At 36.9% G+C, this 23,327-nt stretch overlaps 1 protein-coding gene across 2 annotated transcripts; it reads left to right on the top strand.

Moving 5' to 3' along the window:
- The first annotated feature begins 1,162 nt into the window (after nucleotides 1-1,162).
- Nucleotides 1,163-22,533, top strand: Uprt (uracil phosphoribosyltransferase homolog). 2 transcript variants are annotated; one of them, XM_047537117.1, is made up of 8 exons: nucleotides 1,163-1,210; nucleotides 1,308-1,716; nucleotides 11,741-11,783; nucleotides 14,744-14,813; nucleotides 15,871-15,933; nucleotides 18,078-18,239; nucleotides 18,881-18,979; nucleotides 21,302-22,533. In XM_047537117.1, the coding sequence occupies exons 2-8, from the start codon at nucleotides 1,346-1,348 to the stop codon at nucleotides 21,406-21,408; spliced, it is 915 nt and encodes a 304-aa protein (XP_047393073.1). In that variant the 5' UTR covers nucleotides 1,163-1,210; nucleotides 1,308-1,345; the 3' UTR covers nucleotides 21,409-22,533. The 2 variants fall into 2 exon arrangements, with proteins under 2 accessions (XP_047393073.1, XP_047393071.1); XM_047537115.1 differs by lacking the exon at nucleotides 1,163-1,210 and having other exon boundaries at nucleotides 1,217-1,716.
- The last annotated feature ends 794 nt before the right edge of the window (nucleotides 22,534-23,327 follow it).

The following is a 23,327-nucleotide window of genomic DNA, read 5'->3' on the forward strand; positions in this document are numbered from 1 at the left end:
TGGACCTGGAGGGTGAGTCACAGAACAGATATTGAGGGGGGAAATACCACTAACAAAAATACCAAAACAACAAATGAACAAACACACAAAAAATGCAAAACAGAGAGGCAGATCAAGGCTTAAGTCCTGCCAAAGAACAGGATATTTCTGCTGTTACTCATACTTCTCTAAATCTCTGCACATGTCCTTTGTGAAAGGAAGAATTTTAAGAATTGGCTTTTTGGAAGGCAAAATAGAATTATAGAATATCAAAACTGGAAAGACATTCAGGGGTCAAATAGTTAATGCTTCTCACTTTATAGATGGTGAAAGTCATGCCCAGAGAAGGAAAAGGGCTTGTCAAATGTCACCCATTAATTTTTTGGCAGAATTAGAAGATTTCTAACTTTGAAGTTGTAGCTGTTTACAAAAGCAACCTATAAAGGGCTCTCAAAGACTATCATTTAAAAAAATCAGAATCTCTGGGTTGTTAAGATTCTTGGTTCCCATTTCAGATTTTCTGAATTAGAATCTCGAAGATGGGTCATAGAACCTGCATTTTAACAAGCTCTACGCTTGTTCTGATACACGCTGAGGTTTGAATAGTGTCCTAGACCCTCTTATCTCAGGCCTTTATAGTGAGTCCGCACACTTAAGAAAAAAAGCTTCTTTCCAAGTATTTAAAAGAAACAAAGTGGTAGTGGATCTGAAATGGTATCAGAATCCCCATGGTAACGTGTACACTGCAGGTCCCAACCAATCCAGGTAAGAAAACCTTTAGCGGTCAAGCACACTTAGGAAGCTGCAGCTTGTACAACAGTCTAATAGGGGACAGGTGCTTCAGTAGCCTGCCGGGTGTTTTTACTTCCTCCTTTGGTTACAAAGACAAGCGATCCTGAAGATGCCTTTACCGAAGTATATTTTCTCTGTCAAGACACGAAGTCTGAAAACATGAGCCATATGTGTGTAATCTATCCCCACTTCTCCTGGCTGTACCCATTACCGAAAGTTCTGAACGCGGAAGACCCAGCAACCAGGCACTCCCAGCATCGCAGCCTTTGCCAGGCTACGTGAGGGAATCCACGCAGCACGGTTGACTCAAAAGAGTTAACAAGCAGCCTGCTTTAGAGTGGCAGGGAGAGAGGCCAATAGGGTGTCTACGTAGGCAATACGTGCGGTGTAGGCAGGCGTGAGGCAAAGCGGGTGAAAGGGAACTGATAGAGGCCTAGAGGTGAGAGGGCAGACAGGGTTAGAGATTTTAGGACGTGGGGGACGCCTGGGAGAGCAGCGGGCATCTGTCTCTTCTCCCCGCTCTTTTTTGTCCTTAGGGTTCTGCAGCAGCGGGGACAGCCCGGGGGTCCGGTGTATGGCCACGGAGTTACAGCGTCCGGACTCCATGCCCTGTCACAACCAGCAAGTAAACTCTGCCCCAACCCCATGCCCGGAGCCGTTGCGACCTAGCGACCAGATTCCGGATCATGCGGAGGGAAGTAGCGCTGCTGTGGCCAAGCTGACTCTCCTGACTGGGCACGCCCATTCTAGCGAGCCGGCTGAGCGGGCATCTCAGGCCTTCGGCAGCGCCAACCTTAACTCTGAGTGCAACAGTGACAGCGGTGACGCACCTGCAGGCGACTCCCTCCTAGGGGATTGTGAACTCTCCAGGCAGATTGGGGCGCAGCTTAAACTGCTGCCTATGAATGATCAGATCCGGGAGCTGCAGACTATCATCCGGGACAAGTAAGCCTAGAGCGGAAGGGAAAGGGAGGCGGAGGGTCCACAGGGGGTGGGCGGAGATTGGAAGTAAAACAGTTAAGGGATAGTGTTCTCGTCCTCCGCAAACCGGTTTTAGGAGAGTAGGGCAGGGCCTTTTCTTTGGCGTGTGTAGTGTGTGTCTGTACTCGAGGGGAGTCAAGTGACACATGCCTCCAGCCCTTTCCTAGTTCCGGCATTCAACCTGCTTTGTGTAGTGATGAAACGTTTTAAGTAGCCTCAGGCCTCTTCCGGTCTCTTTGCCTCTCTGAGAGATGACGAATCCTCAACCATTCCGGGCAGTAAACGCCCCTATGTTATCTGCCCAGTGACTGTCCACGTGGTAAATTTATAACCAAGAAATGGTTGCTACCTATAGTTATGCATCATCACCAAATAACCTAGGCTCACAAATAGAAGTAAAGCAATTTCACGGAAATTCTATTATACCCCGTTGGCTTTCTGATCCTTCAATATTTTTGTTTTAGGTCTTGGAATTCAGATTTACCTGATCACATGAAAGCTTATCATCCAACTCTTATCAAGATTGTTTTATTATAAACGTTCACAACATACTTAACAGACCAAAGGGACCTAAAGGAGCCTTTAGCCGCACCTAATCCCACAAACCAATGTAGCCAGAATTTAATTCTTAAAATGCTATTTTGAAATTTTCCAAACCCATGTCTTATATGGATTTTCTCAAGGGAAATATGCACCATAATGAACTATAGCTGATTTCTTTATTAACAGCATTTGTCTTTTCCTGTTTTTTGACTTAAGCTCTTTCTGTGTTGCCCAGGCTGACCTACAGCTCCTGGGCCCAAGTGACCCTCCTGCCTCAGCTTCCTAAATAGCTGGGACTATGGGTGCACACATACATACCAGAATCCAACTGGAAGCACATTAAATGAGTAGCTACAGTATGTCAGAACATCATCTTTTCAGTGGTGGGGCATGCCTTAATCTTTTTAAAATCTACTGTTTGACAGGATGCCATGCCCTAAATCAGACTCTAGTAACTTTTTATTCATGTTTTTCTCTAAGGCTTCTAATATTTTTTCTTGCCTGCAGTTTTTCTGTCACATGTACACATACATTATTGTATAATCAATATTCTTAACATAAAGCTTTGATTTGGTAACTGCCCTACTCAGCAGCCTTCTTTGGCTTCTCAAATCCTACCAAATAAAGTTCAGAATCCTTAGCTTGATGTTAACCCCCACCCACCCACGGTGGTTCCTAGGAACTATTCTGAAACACCTCTGCTTCTGTTCTCTCCTGGAATTCCCTATAACCCCTCTATACATGTTCAAATCCTACCAATTTTTCAAGGTCAAACCCAGTTCCACCCACCTTTGCTTCTGCCAAGAAGTTTCCCTTCTTCCTGACCAATCTCCCTTGGCCTTTTTAATACAAGATTCACCTTCTGTTTTGCTTGTGCATTATCTTTTCTTTTCTTGCCTATGAGGTTTTAAGCTCCTTGAAGGCAAGATCTTTTATGTGTTTGAATTCCAACCATGCCTTGCCAGAAATAGATGCTCAATTACTAAAGATTCTTTCTAGCTCTTAAAATTATATTTATGAAACTATCCTAGTAACTATTTATAATACATCAATGTTGAAAACTTCTGTGATTATATTATCTAATAGATTAAGTGGTGATCTTAAATGCCAGTCGTAGGTTTAGCTAAAGTAAAATATCTGTGACACTAAGAAAATAGGATGATTAATTCTTGTTTCTGTAGAACAGGAGTTAAGTAACCTTGGGTCTTGTACCCCACTTCACCTGTAGATGGATTTCAGGGATTTAGTGAACCCTAAGAAACTATCTGGAATATTTTATTTATATGTGCATTTTTAATAGTTGCTTTGAAAACAATATTTCTATCATGATATAATTCATACACCATACAATTCAAGCATTTAAAGTGTACAGTTTAATGGTTTTAACTATGTTCATAACTGTGTACCATCATGTACTGCAATTAGTTTTAGAACATTTCATCACCCCAACAAGAAACTTCATACCCACTTCCCATTTCCCTCCAACCCCTCCCCAAGATCCAGACAATCACTGATCAACTTTGTATCTACTTTATGTCTTCTATATATTTCTTTTCAAATTTGTTTTTAACTGTTACATAGCATAAACATTACACATTAATAGGGTGCCATATAATGTTTAATATACACACGTATACACACTACATAATGTTTAAATCAGATTAAACATTTATATATTCAAACATTTGTCATTTATGGTAAAAACTTGAGATCCTTTATTCTAGCTTTTTGAAATGTTCAGTATATTACTGTTATCTATGTTCATCCTACAGTGCCATAATAGTACACTAGAGCTTTTTGGTCCTATCTAACTATAACTTAGTACCCATTAATCAAATTTTCCTTATCCCTTCCCCACCCTATTCTCCCTAGCCTCTGGTAACCACCATTATATTGTCAATTTCTATGAGATCAGCTTTTTTTAGATTCCACTTATGAGTGAGATTATGCAGTACTTGCTATTCTGGACATTTCAGATAAAAGGATCTAGTTGGGCATGGTGGCACATACATGTAATATCAACTACTCAGGAGGCTGAGGCAGGAGGATCACAAGATTGTGACCAGCCTGGGTAACTTGACCAGACTCTCAGAATTAAAAAATAAAAAATAAATTTTTCAGGGTTCAACAATGTTGTATCAGTTTACCATTTCTTTCTGTGTCTGAATGGTATTCCATTGTATGTATATACTAAAGTTTGCTTATCCATTTAACTTTCGAGGGACATTTTGGGTGATCTTTACTCTTCAGCTATTCTGAAAAATACTACTATGAACATTTGCTTATGTGCATTTTTTTAACAGGGTGAGGATCTTTAGATTTCATTAGATTTCACAGAGGATCATAGTAATGTAAAGGTCAAGAACCATTACTATAGAACTTGAAAAGAGCATGACATTCAACATTTACATATGACAATATCTGTACCTACCTGATTGTACTTCAAAGTCAGTCTCTCCCTCTCTCTCTCTCTCTCTCTCTCTCTCTCTCTCTCTCTCTCTCTCTCTCATATGTTAAAGATGGAACACAGGGCCTCATGCTAAGCAAGTGTTCTACTGCTAAGCAACATCTCCAGCTCACCTGATTGTACTTTATTACTCACAAAAGCCTGGGTTAGATAGTAAACTGGGGTGTAAGTAGAATCTTTTTTTTCTGAGTTTGGACAGCATGATTCAGAGGATCCTGCAAGATGTTTTAGTATCTCTGTGCTTCAACATATTTTCATTTGTAAAAATGAAGATTTTGATACTACCTCATGGAGCTCCTGGCAGGCTAAAACAAGATACTGTCCATGAACATTTGTTATTATATGTGAGGAGATGTGTACATTTAAGGCATTTCAAACCTTAGGTTTGGATTTGTGTATGTTTCTTATTAAAACAGTAAAAAGGGGTTGGGAGTGTGGCTCAGTGGCAGAGCACTTGCCTAGCACATGCAAGGCCCTGAATTTGATCCCCAGCACCAAAACAAAAAACAAAACAAACAAGACAGTAAAAGGAATTTACTCATAGAGCTCACATTCTTCTTTTGAAAATCAATACTGAGAGATCCTACATAAATTTTATTCTACTTGATACAGTGCAGAAAGACCCACGACAATTTTTGATAAGTTGAGGCTTATTTAGACTGGGGACAGTGTTTTTAGTTTTGTTTTTGTTAACCAAATCTGTTAACAGAAAATTTCTCTTCTGTCCATTCTCTTCAAAAAACTGTCATTCCCTCACATAAATGAGACCTGTTTCAGCCTCTCTATCAGGCTGCTGGGGTGCCTATGGTAAGAAAAGCTTTATCTATATAGGTCTAGATATGGAAGGCACCAGTGTTTGTCATGCCCTGTTCAGGCATGTGAACTTCTCTGTTTTAATGTGACAGCATATGTGTGCACTACAGAGCTCTCTGATAATAGAAATCATTGGAGTATGTGCTTTTTTTTATTGTTCCTGATCTTTAGCATCTATCTAGTGAAGGGATTGCTTTATAAATTGATTTTGGCATGTGAAACAAATTGATCCAGCAGGACATATGTTGTTATTGTGTGTGTGTGTGTGTGTGTGTATTTATATGGGGGACAGAATTGAGAATGTTGTAATGATTTAAAATGACTTTTTTGAAATGTGCAATATTTGAAACATAATATGTTGGCTGTATTATTGAATTTCACAGAAATGATTTTCTCTGTGGGAGTACAGCAGTCCAAACATCAAATGAGCAGATAATTTACACATGGGTCACTGGTGAAATAATGAAAAGAAATGACTCCTTCATTTTCTTGTGTTTTTGTTGTTGTTTGGGTTTTTCTTCTCGTTATTGAAATGGATTAAACCACATATCCTTCCCTTCCTGCCTCCTTTATGTATTAAACCCAGTACAGTTTGAGTTTATTGTACTTTTTTCCCTTGAAGATAATTCATGACCACATATTTAAGGCAGTGCAGTATATTTAAAATTTTATCCTCCTTGCCCAGTTTTTTGCTTTCTTTTGTTTCCTGGAACATTAGAATAAAACTGTTTTGTGAGCTGTTGAATATCTCCTATGTGTTTACTTGTCCTAGGAGGGGCTTTGGCATGGCCTCTGCAGGTTGCTTGGATGAGAGTTGAGCAATCTTAAGAATAGTTCAGTCCATAAAATAGCACTAAAGAAGGAGTACATTCAGCCTTATAAATGTTTTTAGTCACCTGGAAAGGAGACTATTAATTTCAGTATAGATGAATGTCCTATGCAACTCTAATGTGAATGCAGCCTAATGTGATTTCATTTAAGTGATATAATATTTTTAACTCTAATTTTGTATCAGTATTGCCTGTGGAGTCTTTTTTTTTTAAATATAAGTTGCTGGTCCTTATCCTTAGAGGTTGTTTGCATAGTCTCAGGTGGAACCTGACCATATTTCGCTTTGTGAGCACCACAGATGAATATGCTATACTCAGGTTGGACAACATTCTGGGAGAATAGCCAGTGTCCCTTGTGTAATTTGCCTGGCTTCAGATTTGGGGTACAGGGTGAGCCAAGGATTCCACATGCTAAACTGAATTAGCCTAGAGAACCTGGCCTGGCATCACCCAAAGATTAGAGGAATCTCGGAACTTTTCCCTTGAAGTTTTACAAAACCAAAATGCTCACCAAAGAAAAAACTGTGACCTGCAAATTGTTTAAAACTAGACATGTCTTTGGTTTTCATGTGTTTCTCAGGTGAATTTTCTAACCGGCTTTTAGTGCAATATGGAGGAAATCACATCTTTAAGCCATACAGACAGACCACTATTATATTTGTTGGCCCTATCATAGAAATGTCTTACCAACTAGACTGGACACTGGGGAGGCAGAAAGAGGATGCCTGGTGCAGAGGCATTAATAATCATAATGTAGCAATCATAAAAAAAGGAAACGATAATTTCTCTTGCTTTTCTATCTGATTTTGAATGTTTGCATTGAACACTGCTTTGAGGTGCAAACAAATCATTAATGGCACTGTTTTATGAGCTTATTAAGAAAGTGCTAAAAAGCTGTGAACTTGATGGCTTGCACCTGGCAGGTAGTAAAAGCTCTGTATACTTGTCCTAGGAGGGGTTTGGTATGGCTTCCACAGGTTGCTTGGATGAAAGTCAATCCAGTAGGGCTGCATGTTGGTGTGTGTGTGTAGACTGAGAACATTGTAATGATTTTAAATGACTTTTTGTTTTAACTTTTCACATTGAGTTAGTTCTGAGTACTTCATCGGGGTTTTTGTGTGTATGTGTGAAGTTAAAGGAAGGAGGGGTAAAAACATAAATCATTTGCATACCATGGCACATGTTGGGGCTATTCTTTGTTTTAGTGATTACATAACAGCAGGGAGGTAGAGCTTATGTCTTCAGATCTTTCACTAATTGCTAACTTTAAATAAAACGTAATTTTGGTTTAAACCTGCTAGAAAAGATTTTATGTTTCATTTCCCTTTAATCTCTTACTTAACAAACAAAAACATGTTAGAGTGAAAACTCTTATTTTTATTTTAATATTCTTACTTTTAAAATCCACTTAATTCTTCCTCTTCAACTTAAATTGCTAGATAAAACACAGGAAGCCTAGTTAAAATTGAATTCAAATAAACAATGCATAACTCTTTCATATAAATGGAACTTAAATATTGCATGGGCTTTATGAAACACAGATTTAATTGGGCATCCTGTATTTTTATTTGCTAAATTCCCAAATCCAGCTTCCCCTGCCCCAAATGCTGCAAACAATCCTTGTGTATGATCTTCCTGGAGAAAGTGTGATCTATTTAAACTTGAAATAACACCTAATGCAGTGCTGCAAGAATTTGATAAAATTAAATTGTAATGGGTCAGAAGATTTTGCTTTAATCACTTTTGGAAAGAATAAATTCTTATATGTATATGCTTAGTACATACACTTTATCCCTCTTCAGAAGGAACATCTCGATGATGTTTTTCATTACTTGACAGGCTCTTTATTTTATTGTTTGCATTGTATATGCATGGAAATTTGATTTACAGGGAGAGAAATATCTTAAGAATTGGCTACCTTTTAGTACATTTTCTTTTATTAGAGCAAAATATAAATAAGGGATTTACTCAGGGACTTGGAATTCGAGAGCTTCTGAAAAGGAAGAACGTTGAGATACTTCACCTCTATAAGCCTCATTATTAGCATTGCAAAAGTAGTAGTAATAATAGAGTCTACCCCTTAAGGGTGTATGAGGAATTAGATGAGATAATGCACCAAAAGTGCTTAAAACTTGACACCACGGAAATATTTTTAATAAACGGAGGCCTCTGAGAAAGAATGAGGTAATGTAAAGTGTGATGTTAGGTACCTCCTAAAACTCATGGGCCTTTTAAAAAAGCTTTATAAATAAGTTGTGAATTTGTGATATATATATATATTTTTTTATATATACACACATACAATGTATATATACACATGTGTGTGTACCTATACACATATGTAGTTATTAAATTGATTTTTGTGAAAAAGATGGTGGGAGACTTGTCAAGTTTAGTTCAAATAGATAGAATCAGAGTGAGAGTGATCAAATGGCAGTTTCTGTTATGAGAATCAAAGTGATAGTCATCCCAGGAGAGGATGTCCTCCAACAAACACTCTAGAGAGCCCCTCCAGTGGTGGTGGTGGTGGTGGTGGTGGTGGTGGTGGTGGAGGAACTGGAAGTGGTAGTAGTGAGACTTACTAAGAAGAGGGGAGAAGATCTTCACTTGAAGTCTTCATTTTTTAATGTCATAAGAATTCCTTCCATATTTCTATATCTTGTGGATGACACATAAATATCTAGCTTTTTAAAAGAAACGTTGGTAAGACTGTTAGGAGGTTTCATCTTGGTTTATATTTGCTATGAGATATATGTGTTTTTAAATACACACAATTGCTGCATTCTCTCTGGACATTTTAAAGTGCTTTATAGACAGCCTTAACAAGCAGGGAAGATTCAGGTTTACCTAGTCCACATTAAAATGAGGATTTGGTTTCCAGTATGAATCTTGTACTTTGGTTGTTTCCATACAAAGTTCACTTTTTAAAGTGTCTTCTTTTGGCTTTCATCTTGTTGCTTAAGGTGTGTGACATATTTGTGTTGGGGGAGAGTGTCAAGAAAAGTGTATTATCAGGTATGATTAGGTCTCCATTGTTAAACCCCTCTGGAGTTTTCACAGTTTAAAAGATGCTCAGTTTAATATTAATTAGATTTCCATGCTTTGAACTATGAATGCCTGAATATCACTGTCTGTTTAAATATGCAATATTTGATTATTTAGAAATATTGTAGAATTTTCCAGGGATGTATGTCTGTGTCCTTTTTGCTTTTTGATGATTTTGCATTAGATTTTGAGAGGACTCTTATCAGATAGAAGATTGCTGTTTTTCAAAGCTTTGTTTCCAATGGGAGGGATTTGTTTTAAACGGTTTTAAGGCAAAATAATTATGATTTAAAACAAAGTATATGGAATTAATAAGACCTGAGGTCTGGTTTACATTAAAATATCTTCACTAACAAATAATTTTACCCAGTGTTGAACCTAAAGTAGGGGTTCAGAAAATATGTACAGGTTGATTGATCCAACAAGTCAATATCCGTTTTACTCTAGTGTCAACAATGTTCAGGATTTATCAAGTGCTACTAAAAATTTAGGATTATCAAGTGCTATTAAAAATATATAATCATTATTTTATTCTAGCTTGAATCTCTAAATTAATTTAAAGTAAACAGTATGAATCTGAAGTCTGCCTTTGAAAGGACAGGAGGCAGGTTAGTAATTACTCTTTGTAGTGGGGTAACTTGGAGCAATGAATGGTTTGCTTGTAGGTCAAATAACTGTCAAGAAGTGACAGTTCATATTAGGTTTTCATGATGTATACTTTTGTAGAATGTAGAGAAGGTGTTTATCATACAAAAGTTATCAGCTGAGGCTGATTTTTTTAGCCGGTCTGAAAGATGTTAAAGTGTCTGATTCCAAAAAAATAACAGATTTGGGCAGATCTGATCATTTAACCTAGTATAACTTTTCTGCGCAATATGTTGATATGTAACTTCAGAACCATAAAACAATTTCAGTGTGTTCCCAAGATATATCATGGGATATTTCATTAAGGCAAATCCAGATTTTTCTTTCCTTACGCTGCCTAGATGAGTTTGTATAGGTCTCACAGATAGAACAGTAGGCTTTAGTATTTTTTATATAGTTCACTGCTTTTTCCTTCCTTTACAAACATGTTGTGAAGATTAATCATAGAAATGGAAGGTGCTGGTGAATAGTGTAGTCTCATTTGAAAACGACAGCACACAAAATGGTGTCTGTTTTAAATGGGTTCTCTCTATGGGTGTGTGTGTGTGTATAATCTTCTGAATTTAGGGAATATTTACACATAAAGAACAGATCTATATTCTTGCAATCCATATTTTAGAGAGTTAATATCTGTAATATGATATGATTGTGGCTACTATAAGAAACCTAATACCATTTGTGTCAGTGATATTTCATTGCTTTCCTGCAACAGAAAAAGTGAATGCAGCTTAGAAAAAAAGTGGTGATTAATGGTATATTGAGATAATATGTGTTTGCAATATACCATTTTGATGTTGTGTTGGGGAAAATTTTAGGTATGCTTTGGATAGGCAGGTAGGGATTTTTAGGTCCTTAAGGTGTAAGTCAGTGAATTCAGAATGTACATGGAAGAAGGTGGAGGAACATTACTAGATTTTTACAGACAGAAAGAACATTAGTCTTTTAATATTCCCTTTCTGGATAGTAAACAACTTGTGGGTAGGTGCAACCTTAGATTATTAGTACTTGGGTGCCTCGGGATATAAAGGGAATGTATGGAAAAATGGCAGAAAGATCTTGGGGATGAAAAACTTGTTTTAAAAAAACAGGCAAAAGGAACAAAATTATTTGAGAAAAAGGTCTTGGAAATTAGGTCACACATTCTTGAAAGGAGTGGCAAAAATAGATTTGTCTGTACCATTATAATTCCAAAAAGGATTAGAGATAAAGTGGATGGGTCACTTATCTCTATAATATGGGACATAGGTCAAGGTGAATTGAGGGGGAGAGTTGGGAGAGCTTGGTTTTCTTAATGCAAAATTTTCTCATTTAAGCTTTGGTCTTGTTGTCATGTTCTAGAGGGAACTTTGTTCATCTCCTGATTGAATAATATGTACTTGGGCAGCTCAGTGGGGGACTGCATGATCTTTCCAATTCATATCTCTTACATTGATATCAAATAAGCGTTTTCAATGATATTTTTCAAGTCATCACATTTTGGTGCCAGTATACTACTAAAAAATATCTTGCCTTAGTAATAGTTGTATGCATAAACCTTTAAGTTTTTAGTATGTAATAGGTCTTAATGTCAGTGTAACTATATGTATTAAGTAATATTTTACATTAAAGCTCTAATTTAGACTAAAACTTGTACTATTTTTTTTAGGACAGCCAGTAGAGGGGACTTCATGTTTTCTGCGGATCGTTTGGTAGGTGGAGGCTTTCCATTTTCATTTCATTGTTGAACCTAGTGATATAATCATGGAAGGCTAGGGGGCTTTTTGGTTCTGAGCATTCTGGGGGTGAGATAGATTGGATGAGGTAACCATCATCTTGCTAGGCTTCTGAAGTGTTCTTCCCACTGTTGTATTAAAGTTCTGCCTCAGTCCCTTTCACCTCAAAGCATTGCCCATGAACTCATTTCCTGTTCAGGAACTCAGGTGCTACTGCCTCAGATGTAACTTGGTAATCTGGTGCTCAGCAAGTCTTAATTGCCTCATCTTAGAGCAGTGAAGTGAAGTACACTTGAAAACCAAAGATGTAAGGAGAACTAGTAGTTACCTTTGTGGTATTCATCTAACACAAAAAAACTAATACATTTTTTGTTGTTTATATGGGAGCAGGGCTGAGTTTATTTTGCCTCTGTTCTGTACTATCCTCACATGTGAAATACTAGGTTGAACTGTCTTCACTTTCCTCAGGGACTTCCTATTAAGGATTGACCAAGCCCAATTCTGTTTAGCTAGGGTCATCAGCTAGGCTCTCAGACCAAACTCTTGTTTTCAGAGTAACCACTGTGTTCTACTTGTATTTATATATCAGTGTGCTCAGTGTTTGTAATGAAGTTGATACATTTTCTGCTCTTATTAGTCTTCATCATTCATGAATATATGCTGGACTCATGTGAATCAGACACTGTGCTAGGTTGTATTGGGAGGGAGGAGATATAATAATCAGGAATATATACATAGACCCTGATCTTGTAGAGTTCACAATCTTAATGCTGTTGTCAGTTTGTAGTTTTGGAAAGAAAGAAAGAAATGTGGCTTTGTAACCTTACACTTATAATCAAATAGAAGAAAGTAGATTATTAATGGAAATGTGAGGAAAAAAACATGAAACTTTTCATTTTGATTTTCCCTAGAGAGTTTATTCCAAAAGAATGTAGAGAGTTCCTATTCTGCTTTTGATTTGAAATATTCTTGGTTTAGAGACAAATTCTACTTAAAATTATTTGTGCTTTCAAGGGCATAATAACCCTTGGATAGAACCAAGATAATGTGGTTGACATTCCTGGGGCAATAGGTCACTCATTTTTTTTTCTTTTATCAAACGAAAAGAATAGGTTCAAGGAGAAAGAAACTTCTGTTTTAATGGCTACTGTGTAGAGAAAAGGTGTCTTCATTTTTTTTTTTTAGGTGTCTTCATTTTCACTGATAGAAATTATTCCTCTTTTTTCCTGCTTTCCTTTTTCTTTTTCCTTTACTTCCTTTTTTTCTTTTTGAGACAGGGCCTTGCTCTGTAGCTCAGGCAGCTTTCAAACTCCTGGGCTCAAGCAATCCTCCTGTCTCAGACTTTTCAAGTAGCTGGAACTACAGGCATGCACCACCATGCCAAGCCCACATGCTCTTTTGTATAGGAAATAGGAAGTAAGTTCATGGTTATTATAAAATGCTTTCCTGAAATAGCAGGTATTATAGCCTAACCAAATGGATAATAAGAACCTATGGCATAATTCACCTGAGAGGATGGTGATATGGACCTCTGTTCTTTGCAGTTGGCTTTGAAGGATCTAATATGTGGTGGGGGAGGGTCTGTTGTGGTTGTGGTGGGGATTCTAGCAGTTTAGGTTTCTATAATTGAGGATTTCTAATATATCATCTTCTTTACTACAAGGGCCCCATTATAGTGGACATTGTTTATCCTGCATTTGTAAATGTTGTCTTCCCTGGCCCTCAGATCCTGGAGTTTTTTATATTTTATTTATTTATTTTTGGGTGCTGGGTATTGACAGGGCCTTGCATATGCTAAGCATGCACTCTACTGCTGAGATACACTCCCAGACTCTTGATATTTTAGTCACCCTTCCTCTGGTTTTATGTAAGATTTGTACACACTAATTTCTGCTCCAGGGATGCAGGGTGTGGGGCAGGAGACAAGACCCTTTAGACTAGTGTTACTAGGAGGAGGTGGTCTAGGCTCTTCTTCAAAGAAAATAATCCTCTTTTATCTTGTAATTTGCTCATAAGAATCACAAATCTCCACAGAAAGTGGTGGCTAGAGGTGAGTGTGAACATGTGCACAGTGTTCATGAAGTTTCTGGACTCTCTCTGATTCTGCAGGCTGACAAAGTGCCGGGCCATTTAGAATTGATTATTTTATTGGCAGAAGGGTGTTATGTTGTGATAACAGAACATGTAGCCTGATGCTTCTCCCTGCTGTTCCTGATTCTTGATCAGTAATGTAATATTGATTGGATAAAATGTGCATTGTAGGCTCCACACTGCCTTTGTTATAATAGGCTTTGGTTGATCATGGGAATACCATGCCTGGTTTTGGGAGGCTTTTCTTAGTAAACTTCAATGATTCTTTCCTCTGTATCACACATTATCATTGTTATAAGCCTTTTTGGTATCTGAGAAACCCCCAAAACATTCTATTGGATCCTCTTTCAGACTCAGCAAATTAAATCAGTCTATCCATTCATTTATTTCGAACTCATAAGATCTTTAAGGCATTATTTCTGTTATGGTGGAACTTTGTTTAAAAAGGATCCAGTTTAACAATTTGAAAAGTACTGAACAAGGCAGAGAAGGTTCCAGTGGGCACTATTTCCAGAGTAACCAGAAGTATATTACTTCCAAGGGTGACTGTCATGATTCTTGTCACTTGCTGGAGTTTTGTGTCTCTCAGGGCCTGGACTGATTGATTAGGAATCAGAAGGCACATTGGAGCCCTTTGGTGACAATCATGTGCCCAATGGAGGTTAAATACCTAGCAGCAAGCAGCCTGGCATTTGGATCTATCCCTGCCTCTAGCACATGATGGGGGTCCCCTTCCTATCTACATTAAAAACTAAATCCTTGCCTAGTGTGCTACTGACTCTGCCTTTTGTCAGCAGGAGATTCTTAGCAGGTTCTCTCAACTTATTCTTCTTTTAACTCTCTAGATCAGACTTGTTGTGGAAGAGGGATTGAATCAGCTGCCATATAAAGAATGCATGGTGACCACTCCAACAGGTAATGAGACCATTACTCTCAAATTTTCCTCATTAAAGTTTTGAGCTAGATTGGGAGAAAATGGAAGGCAAGCAGTTTGAGTAAAATCAGTATGCAAAATGAGGCGTGTAGATAGAGTTGTTCTTTTAAACATCTTTAAAGAATGCTGAAACATTTAGTAAAGAATTTGTATAGATGATTTTTTGTTAGTGGCTTGCTTGTCAATTCAAATAAAAGGTTAATAAATATTCTTCAGCATACAGGCCTTACCTCTGATGATGACCCATTGGGACCAGATTCAGGAATTGCTGGCAACTTATCTTCACCTCTATTGAGAAGCTGCTGGTGTTAACAAATGGGGGAGGCTGGTTTGGCATTGAAACTCCAGGTTAAAAAAAAGATGAGAAGCAAAAAAGAAAAAAACCTTAAAATGATGAGAATTGGAGAAATTATGTTGTTCTAATAGAAAATAGCCAAGGATCCCTTTTTTGGGGATTTGAAATTACAATTTGATTCTATAATAGATAACAGAAAACTGTTCTATTCAAAGGGTTGACTCTATGGAAAATCGGGGGTTGAGCTTATTGCATCATAATTTGACATAAATTCAGGAGCAGACCAAGGGTTGAGTAGCTTGATAACTACTCCAGCCTATTCTGCTTTTAAGGCAGAATGGAGGCTCATAAAAGGGATGGAATGAGGAGATTTTCTGCGATGGCTCTCAGTGGGATCCCAGTTTGAATTGATGGGGTACATAGTATTCTCAGAGTGTAGTGATTGTTCTTTGAATTCAATTTGAGGAACGTGTATGTGAATATCATGCTATGATAAGTCCTGTTACCATTCGATGAAGTCTGCCTCTCCTAATTATCCTCACAGGTTTCGTATGAAGAATTAAGAAATAACTATGAAAAATCATGACTCATCTCATTACTTTCACGGGGAACTTAAGGCACTGTACAATGGGTCTGGACAAGGGTTACTTTGTACTTATCTGCTTTAAACCATAGGCACTTTAAAGAATAAGTAGATTGCTCCAATGATGAAAGATAAATTCTTTGGTTCTATTTCCCAACAGGGTACAAGTATGAAGGAGTGAAATTTGAGAAGGGAAATTGTGGGGTCAGCATAATGAGAAGTGGTAGGTTTGCACGTGTGTGATTTTATCTCTTGCATGCATGGAAATGGCTGCTGTTTTCCAGGAGAGAAGTGAGTTTGTCATAATTGCAGCCTGCCTTCCCTTAAATCTCACCACCTGTGTTGTTTATTCTCCTTGGAGTCATGACCTATGTCCTGCTAAGTCTGGCTAATTTTAACTGCAGAGCATCTTCCCTAGTGGCCTTCTCCCATGGGCAAACCAGCTTTCAAAAAGATTCAGAGGAGGATGGGAAGACAAGACAACCTGCTGCTGCTGTCATGAGGAGAAGAGGGCAGTTTGAAGACTGAAGGAATGTGGCATAAATTTAGGCCTGAACAAAGTGAATACCTGGCCAGAAGAAAATATTTGTTATGTTTTCTGTTGCAGGGAACAGTACTATTCTGCCAAGAGCTGGACTTATTTAATATTTTTTATTTTATATTGATGAGTATGTGACCATGTAGGCAAAAGTAACTGTCATTAGGTCTAGGATTCCCATTTGCTGGTCTTATAAGCATGGTATTGTGTTTGAGTCTCTTCTAAACCAACCTTTGCACAGCAAAGTTGCATGCCTGTAATTAGAACCTATACCTGTTATGCAGAGATGTTTTTTCCATTAAGCAAGCATAATTTTGCACAGGATTCACTTTCATTTATTTATTTATTTATTTTTGCACAAGTGGTAGAAGTCCCACTTGCTTGCATTGAAAACAGATGAATTCTTTTTTTGGTACTGGGGATTTAACCCAGGGACCCTTTACCACTGAGCTATTTCCCCAGCCCTTTTTGTTTTTTATTTTGAGACCAGGTCTCACTAAGTTGTTTAGGGCCTTTCTAAGTTGCTGAGGCTGCCCTTGCACTTGCAATCCTCCTGTCTCAGTCTCCCAAGTCACTAGGATTATAGGCATGGACTACCCTGCCTGGCACAGATGATTTTTTTAACATAAACATTGACTTTTCTCCTCTGGCTGTAAAGTGCAGTTTGTGAACAATTGAATACCTCCAGTAAAACAGGTGTTAAACTCCCTTTGTAAAGAAGGTGTCTCTTAAGCAATGTTATCATTCTCAGGACAATGTTACTCATCTTTTTTTTTAATGGGTGAAGACAATGGATACCATTTCTCTTGTTTCTATCCAACTTCTTTCCTAAAGGCACAAGTATGGTGCTTGAACCCCTAGAGTGTACCAGATAACTTAAGGTGATGTGGACAGAATTGGGTTTTTTTGTGTGTGTGTCTGTGCTGAGGATTGAACCCAGAGCCATCTAAATGCTTAGCACCCACTGTACCCTCATCCCCAACAAAGTTGTTTTTAGCCTTAATAGCCACCTATTGATTTTCATGAATATCTTAGGAAGAAACTAGTTTTATGTTTATACTAGTACTATAAAGTTTCCTCCTAAATTTAAATGAAAACAGTTAATTTAAGAAAAAAACAGTACTGATAGAATTCTGATATGGCCTAAAATCTTGAAGATTGTATGAAAATGACTGAGTTTTGTCAAACACTTCCTTAAAGGAATTCAGACTCAAAAATAGACCTGTTTTTAGAAATCAAGGGAATGATGATGGTGGTGGTGGTGGTAGATCTCTGGGGGAGGGTGAACAATATACTAGTCTTTCACTGTTTGCAGCAAAACCTCTGTCAGTAAAGTCATTGCTGAGCTAAGTGATGTCTCCTGATGCCAGCTTGATCTAAAAGATCCTTTAGTCTTCAAGTCCCTGTTCTTCCATAAATCCTTTATACTTTTTTCAGATGAAAGTGACAAATTTAGGTGGTTTAAAGGCTTCTTTAAAATAGGGGTAAAGTTATTCCTGCTATTGAAAAAGCTCAGGGAGTAGCTTAGCAAAACACTTTATTTCCTGTAATCATGGAAGCATGACAGCTCTAAAACTTGTAAGCCAGCAATAAAACTAGCTTATCTTAGTTTCATTGGCTGACCTTTAACCTGGTTTCGTTGACCTGCACTAAGAATAAAATATATCAGAGGAAGAGCTGTAAGCTCCTGAAGAATTGCTTCCTTCTTGACAGTGTCCTTTTTGCATTAATAGTCACAAACTCTGCTTTAGCCTATTCTTGGACTTTTACTCTCTTCCCCAAAAACATTTTTCTTTTTCGTTTATTTTTTTTTTATTTCCTTCTTCAAGGTGAGGCAATGGAACAAGGTTTACGAGACTGCTGTCGATCCATACGAATTGGAAAGATCCTGATTCAGAGCGATGAGGAGACACAAAGAGCCAAAGTATATTATGCCAAGTTCCCTCCAGACATCTATCGGAGAAAAGTCCTTCTGATGTATCCAATTCTCAGTAAGTGGCTTGAATTTAATTTGTAACCTTTTGTGAGGATTTAAATGTCAACTTAGTGTCTGTCTCCTAGATACCCTGATACAAAAGGCTAAAATAGTTTCTAATTATGTATTTTTCTCAGTAAGATTTGGAGTTGCCCTGGGAAGTTCACCAGGGAATTTTCATTGTGCAATAAGGGAATATACATTGATCAAACTTTATTAGTTCTAAAGTGCTTCTGTCTTAAACACATTGAAGCTAAGGACCTAATGAGGCAAAATATATAGAACACAGATAATATATTGAATCATGCCCCCTTTCTAGCCTAATGAATACAGCAGTGATTTCTCTCTGGAAGGTAATATTTTTTTCTGTTAATCTGTTCTCTTTACTAAACTTTTCAGATCACACATGGTCTTCCATGCAGATTAGTGGGCATATGTTAGATTTGGTATCTCAAATACTAAATGAATTTAGGGGTTTTGTGTATTTGAGAAGTTTATATGTCATGCCCATTATTAAACATAACACTGATAAAGAATAATCACTTTAAATGAAGCTTTGCCTAGTTATCTCATTTATTAAATTACTATATTGCCCTTACTTCAAAAACATTTTTGAAAAAGTTAATGTTAATATATTTTGTTGTCTTTTGATTTCAGGCACCGGAAATACTGTGATTGAAGCTGTAAAGGTTCTCATAGAACATGGAGTTCAACCCAGTGTTATTATCCTACTCAGTCTCTTCTCTACTCCTCATGGTAAGTTCAGCAAGAGGTAGTAACTGGAGTTCCAGGTGATCATGAGATGGATAAGTGTGCATCTGTCTAGCCTCTCATCCTGAAAGTTTAGTTGCCTCTATATTAAATTAAATCTAATTTTGGTAGGTATAATTTGTGTTTGTCATCCCCTAAGCTTAGTGATAACATTTTACACCATTTTCCAAGATGGGGTCTCACCATATTGATTTAGCACAAGTGTCTTCCTGCCTCAGCCACCTGAGCTGAGGCACCCACCACCATGCCCAAGTTATTTTACAACATTTTAATGTTCAAATTCATATGGAGAAGTATGATCTAACCCCATTAAAAATAATTTCAGTTATTTTTCTTGTGGCCCTGATTAGGTAGAGCCTGCAGATGGCTGAAAGTTCCTTGTTTCCTCTGGAGACTGAGCATAACTTTCAACCAGCAAAAAACTTTAGGTTCTAGCTAGCCTTTCTGCCTTATTGAAGTAAGTTTTGCAGTGTGAAGAGAAGAGCAGAGGTTTTTAAAGTTAGACTTCTACTCAAGGGGTATAATGAGAAAACTGTGTAGTCTCCATTTCCCATGAGAAATGTGCCTAATTTAAGACTATAGCTTTTTCACTATACAATCTAGGACAAATGGTAATGTTTTCTAAGAAAACAATCATAAATATACTTAGGAATTTAGTTTCTAGGATGTGCAGTATAAAAAATTTAAAAAATTAATATAAAAAATTTCCAAAAATATAGTATAAAAAATTTCCAAAATATATAAATGACTAAAATGGAAATGGTAAATAAATAATACATATTCATAGAATGTAATATGAAAATATCAAATCATTTTTTTGAAAAATGTTTAGTGACATCAAAAAATATAGGCAGTAAATGTAAAAAGTGTAAACAATAACAGCATTAGAATACCAAGAAATGTTATCAACAAATTGAGAGATGACCAATACAAATTATGAAAATTTTAACTACCAAATTCAGACTTGAATTTAACAAAGTAACTGGTAAATTTTTCCTTAGTGTGAGAGGCTAGGCAGATACACAGTAATATTTCAATTTTGGTTTCAAACTACATGCACAATATCAGTAGTGGTCATTTTATGATGGAGAGATTCTAAGTGATTTTCATTTTATTTTCAAGTTATATGAGGAATTTTTGAAGTGTTCTACAATGAATTTGTATTTGCTTCATAATTGAAAAGAAAGAGAAATAGATGGCTTCTCTAGTCAGGGTGTTTCCTTATTTCCAAATGTTCTATGTCTCAACCAACCCTGGAGAAGCTACAGCGTATCTGGTTAGAAGGCTACTTTTCTATAGGTTGTTGTATAAAAATTGTGGCCTGTTTGATTATTTTGTTGTTTTGTAACCAAAAATTACCTGTAATTCAAACATTGATGGTGATGGAGGGTGATTTGCTTGATTATCATTATATGTAACATTGGTGACATTGACAACATTGAGATAATTCAGTAAAATGCACCTTTGCAAAGAGAAAGGTAATCTCCTTTGTTCTAATAGTATTTATTAGAATAGTATACTATTCTGTTGCATTATAGCTGAAAAAGTCCCATTCTGTGGCAGCTTTGCCTTGCCATTTTAGATCGACTGGGTCCCAACCAGTCTTAATTCTCTGCCCATCCCCCTCCCCCAAAGCTTGAGTCATTACTTCTAAAAAAGTATCTTGCTCTGACACACAAGTACTCGTTTACCCAGTTGGGAAATCTTCATTTTATGTGTGATGCTCTTTTTAGAAAGGACTGTATTCACTCTGAGCCACCTTTAACACAAAACAGCTGGGCACAGTGGTGCATGCCTGTAATCCCAGCAGCTTTGGGAGGCTGAGACAGGAGGATTGTGAATTCGAAGCCAACTTCAGCAAATTAGTGAGGCACTGAGCAATTCAGCAAGACCCTGTCTCTAGATAAAATATAAATAAAGGACTAGGGATGTGACTCAGGGTTAACTACCCCTGGGTTCAATCCTGGTTACCAAAAAATAAAACAAAAAGTAAAACAGAAAAGACTCTTCAGGGGAAAAGTTACTATAACTGAATAACTATTTTTCAAATCTTGGATATAAAACAAATTTGATCTTAAGAATGTATATTAGTGAGAGGGCAGGGTCATAGTCTGACTACTATCATATTTCAAATATCAGACATTACATAAATGAAGAGATTAACCACATCTGACTAGGAATCCAAAGGTCATAGCTCTCTACCTTCTGTCAATATTAAATTTAGTGACAGTGACTATAAAATTCCTGAATTCCAACTAGTGCTACCAATAAATCCTGCCCTAACAATTTTTTTTTTATTTTTTGAAGGTGCCAAATCAATCATTCAAGAATTTCCAGAGATCACAATTTTAACTACTGAAGTTCATCCTGTTGCACCTACACATTTTGGACAGAAATACTTTGGAACAGACTAAGTTATTAAAGGAAAATGAAATATCTTGTGTAATATTACAGTTATGTTTTGATTTTCTATTTGTTTTACTAATTTGCTTGAGGACTGGTGGAGAAATAAACATTAAATAATGGTTTTTAACTTTGGAAGTGGGTATAGTAAAAAGGAAATATTTGAATTTTCTTAATTTTATTTGGTTATTTCTTAGCAGCTGGTACCAAATTCAACAATGAAGCACATGCACAGCTCTTAGAAAAGATGGAAATTTTAATAGCATGCTAGTGCAAATTGCTGAACCTTCAGTGCATTGAAATTGTTCACTAATTTGTGATCCTCTTAGTATGAAGGTTGCTTGCAGCCACAAATGAAACCTCAATGAGAGTCAGTTCTTCACCTCACTATAGTTTGAATTTCATTTAGTGTGCTTCTAGCTCTAGGGAGGTTTCATGGGAGGATCTAGGGAAGCTGTTGTCACCCTCCTCTACTCTTTACTTCCTGGCACTATACATGCTGGTAACGTGGTCAGGAGAGAAAAAGACTGCCTCCTGAAATTTTACATTTCATTTGATATCCTCATTTAAGTGGTAGATTCTTCAGTCAGGCCATTATGTTTCTCATGGGTCACTACTCAAACTGTGCATGGTTGGTAGATGCCTTGCCAAGGTGTAATATGGTGAAGAAGATGGTAGGGGCACTTTTAGTAACTGGAACTATAACATTAATTTTCATAGGCTGAACCAGGGATGTCTGGATGCCGACAAGGGAGAGCTAAGGTATGATTAATGTCATCAATCCTCTAGAAAGGAATTAGTGGCAGCTGTTCTGAGGGGTGGGGAAAAGGGAAGTTTCTTGCTAGATTTCATGGCCAATAAGTAAAACAAAGTACTTCATTTTTAATTTACATACTTCTACTAGAGGCCTTTGATTGGATAATTAGTAATTTTGCATGTTTGTCAACTGTAGATGTATTGAAATGGAAAAGAAAAAGATACTCTCTTTCAAAAAATTCCTAAGATGTTTTTGGGTCAATATTTAAGTTTCAGTGAAGGAAAGAAACCATTTTAAAAATCAATCTTTGTGTTCTAAAATCTGCTTGTAAAATCACGATCCCATTTTACATTTATATTAAAAATTTTTAACAGTGGTACCTAGCTGACTACTTGTTTTATTGTACTCTCCTGGTCCTCTGTTGTGGGCCTCTGTTCAAAAGCACAGAAAAGAACAAAATGCAATGTCTTAGAAAGAACCAAAGCTGAGGAAAGTCAGCAAAGATTAGAGGGGAGGAAAGAAAACTGGTATATAATGGATTATACTTCACCTTTGGAACCTATAACACTAGAACTCTACTATATTTTCCTTTTATTTTTGAAGATAATAATAATAATAATAATAATTGATCTGCCACATAATAAGCAGATCAATAGATTACTCATATTACCATTCTGACAGGACAAATGTTACTTTTAAGTTCTCATTGAAATTCTCATCTGTATTTGTCAGTTAAGTATTTACATGTAATATGGCTTTTTTTAACAGACTGCATTTTTTAAATTATTTTTTTATTTTACATTTTGGTTCATTGTACACAAATTGGGTACAACTTTTCATATTTATGGTTGTACATAATGTAGATTCATACCACTTGTATAATCATACGTGTACATAGGGTAATGATGTCTGTCTCATTCCACTATCTTTCCTCCCCACTGCCACCTTCCCCATCTCATTTCCCTCTACACAATCCAAAGTTCCTCTATTCTTCTCTTATTCCCCCATCCCCATTATGTATCATCATCCACTTAACAGAGAAAACATTCAACCTTTGGTGTTTTAGGATTGGCTTATTTCACTTAGCAAGATATTCTCCAATTCCATTCATTTACCTGCAAATACCATAATGTTATTCTTCTTTATGGCTGAATAATATTCCATTTTGTATAT

Source organism: Sciurus carolinensis, chromosome X (assembly GCF_902686445.1).
Source record: "Sciurus carolinensis chromosome X, mSciCar1.2, whole genome shotgun sequence".
Lineage (NCBI taxonomy): Eukaryota > Metazoa > Chordata > Mammalia > Rodentia > Sciuridae > Sciurus > Sciurus carolinensis.

Bases quoted from the DNA above. Each gene is read 5' to 3' on its own strand.
- Uprt (XM_047537117.1), top strand. From the start codon at position 1,346: ATGGCCACGGAGTTACAGCGTCCGGACTCCATGCCCTGTCACAACCAG. The intron at 1,717-11,740 runs GTAAGCCTAGAG...TATTTTTTTTAG, and splicing joins CAGACTATCATCCGGGACAA to GACAGCCAGTAGAGGGGACT. The intron at 18,980-21,301 runs GTAAGTTCAGCA...TATTTTTTGAAG, and splicing joins TCTCTTCTCTACTCCTCATG to GTGCCAAATCAATCATTCAA.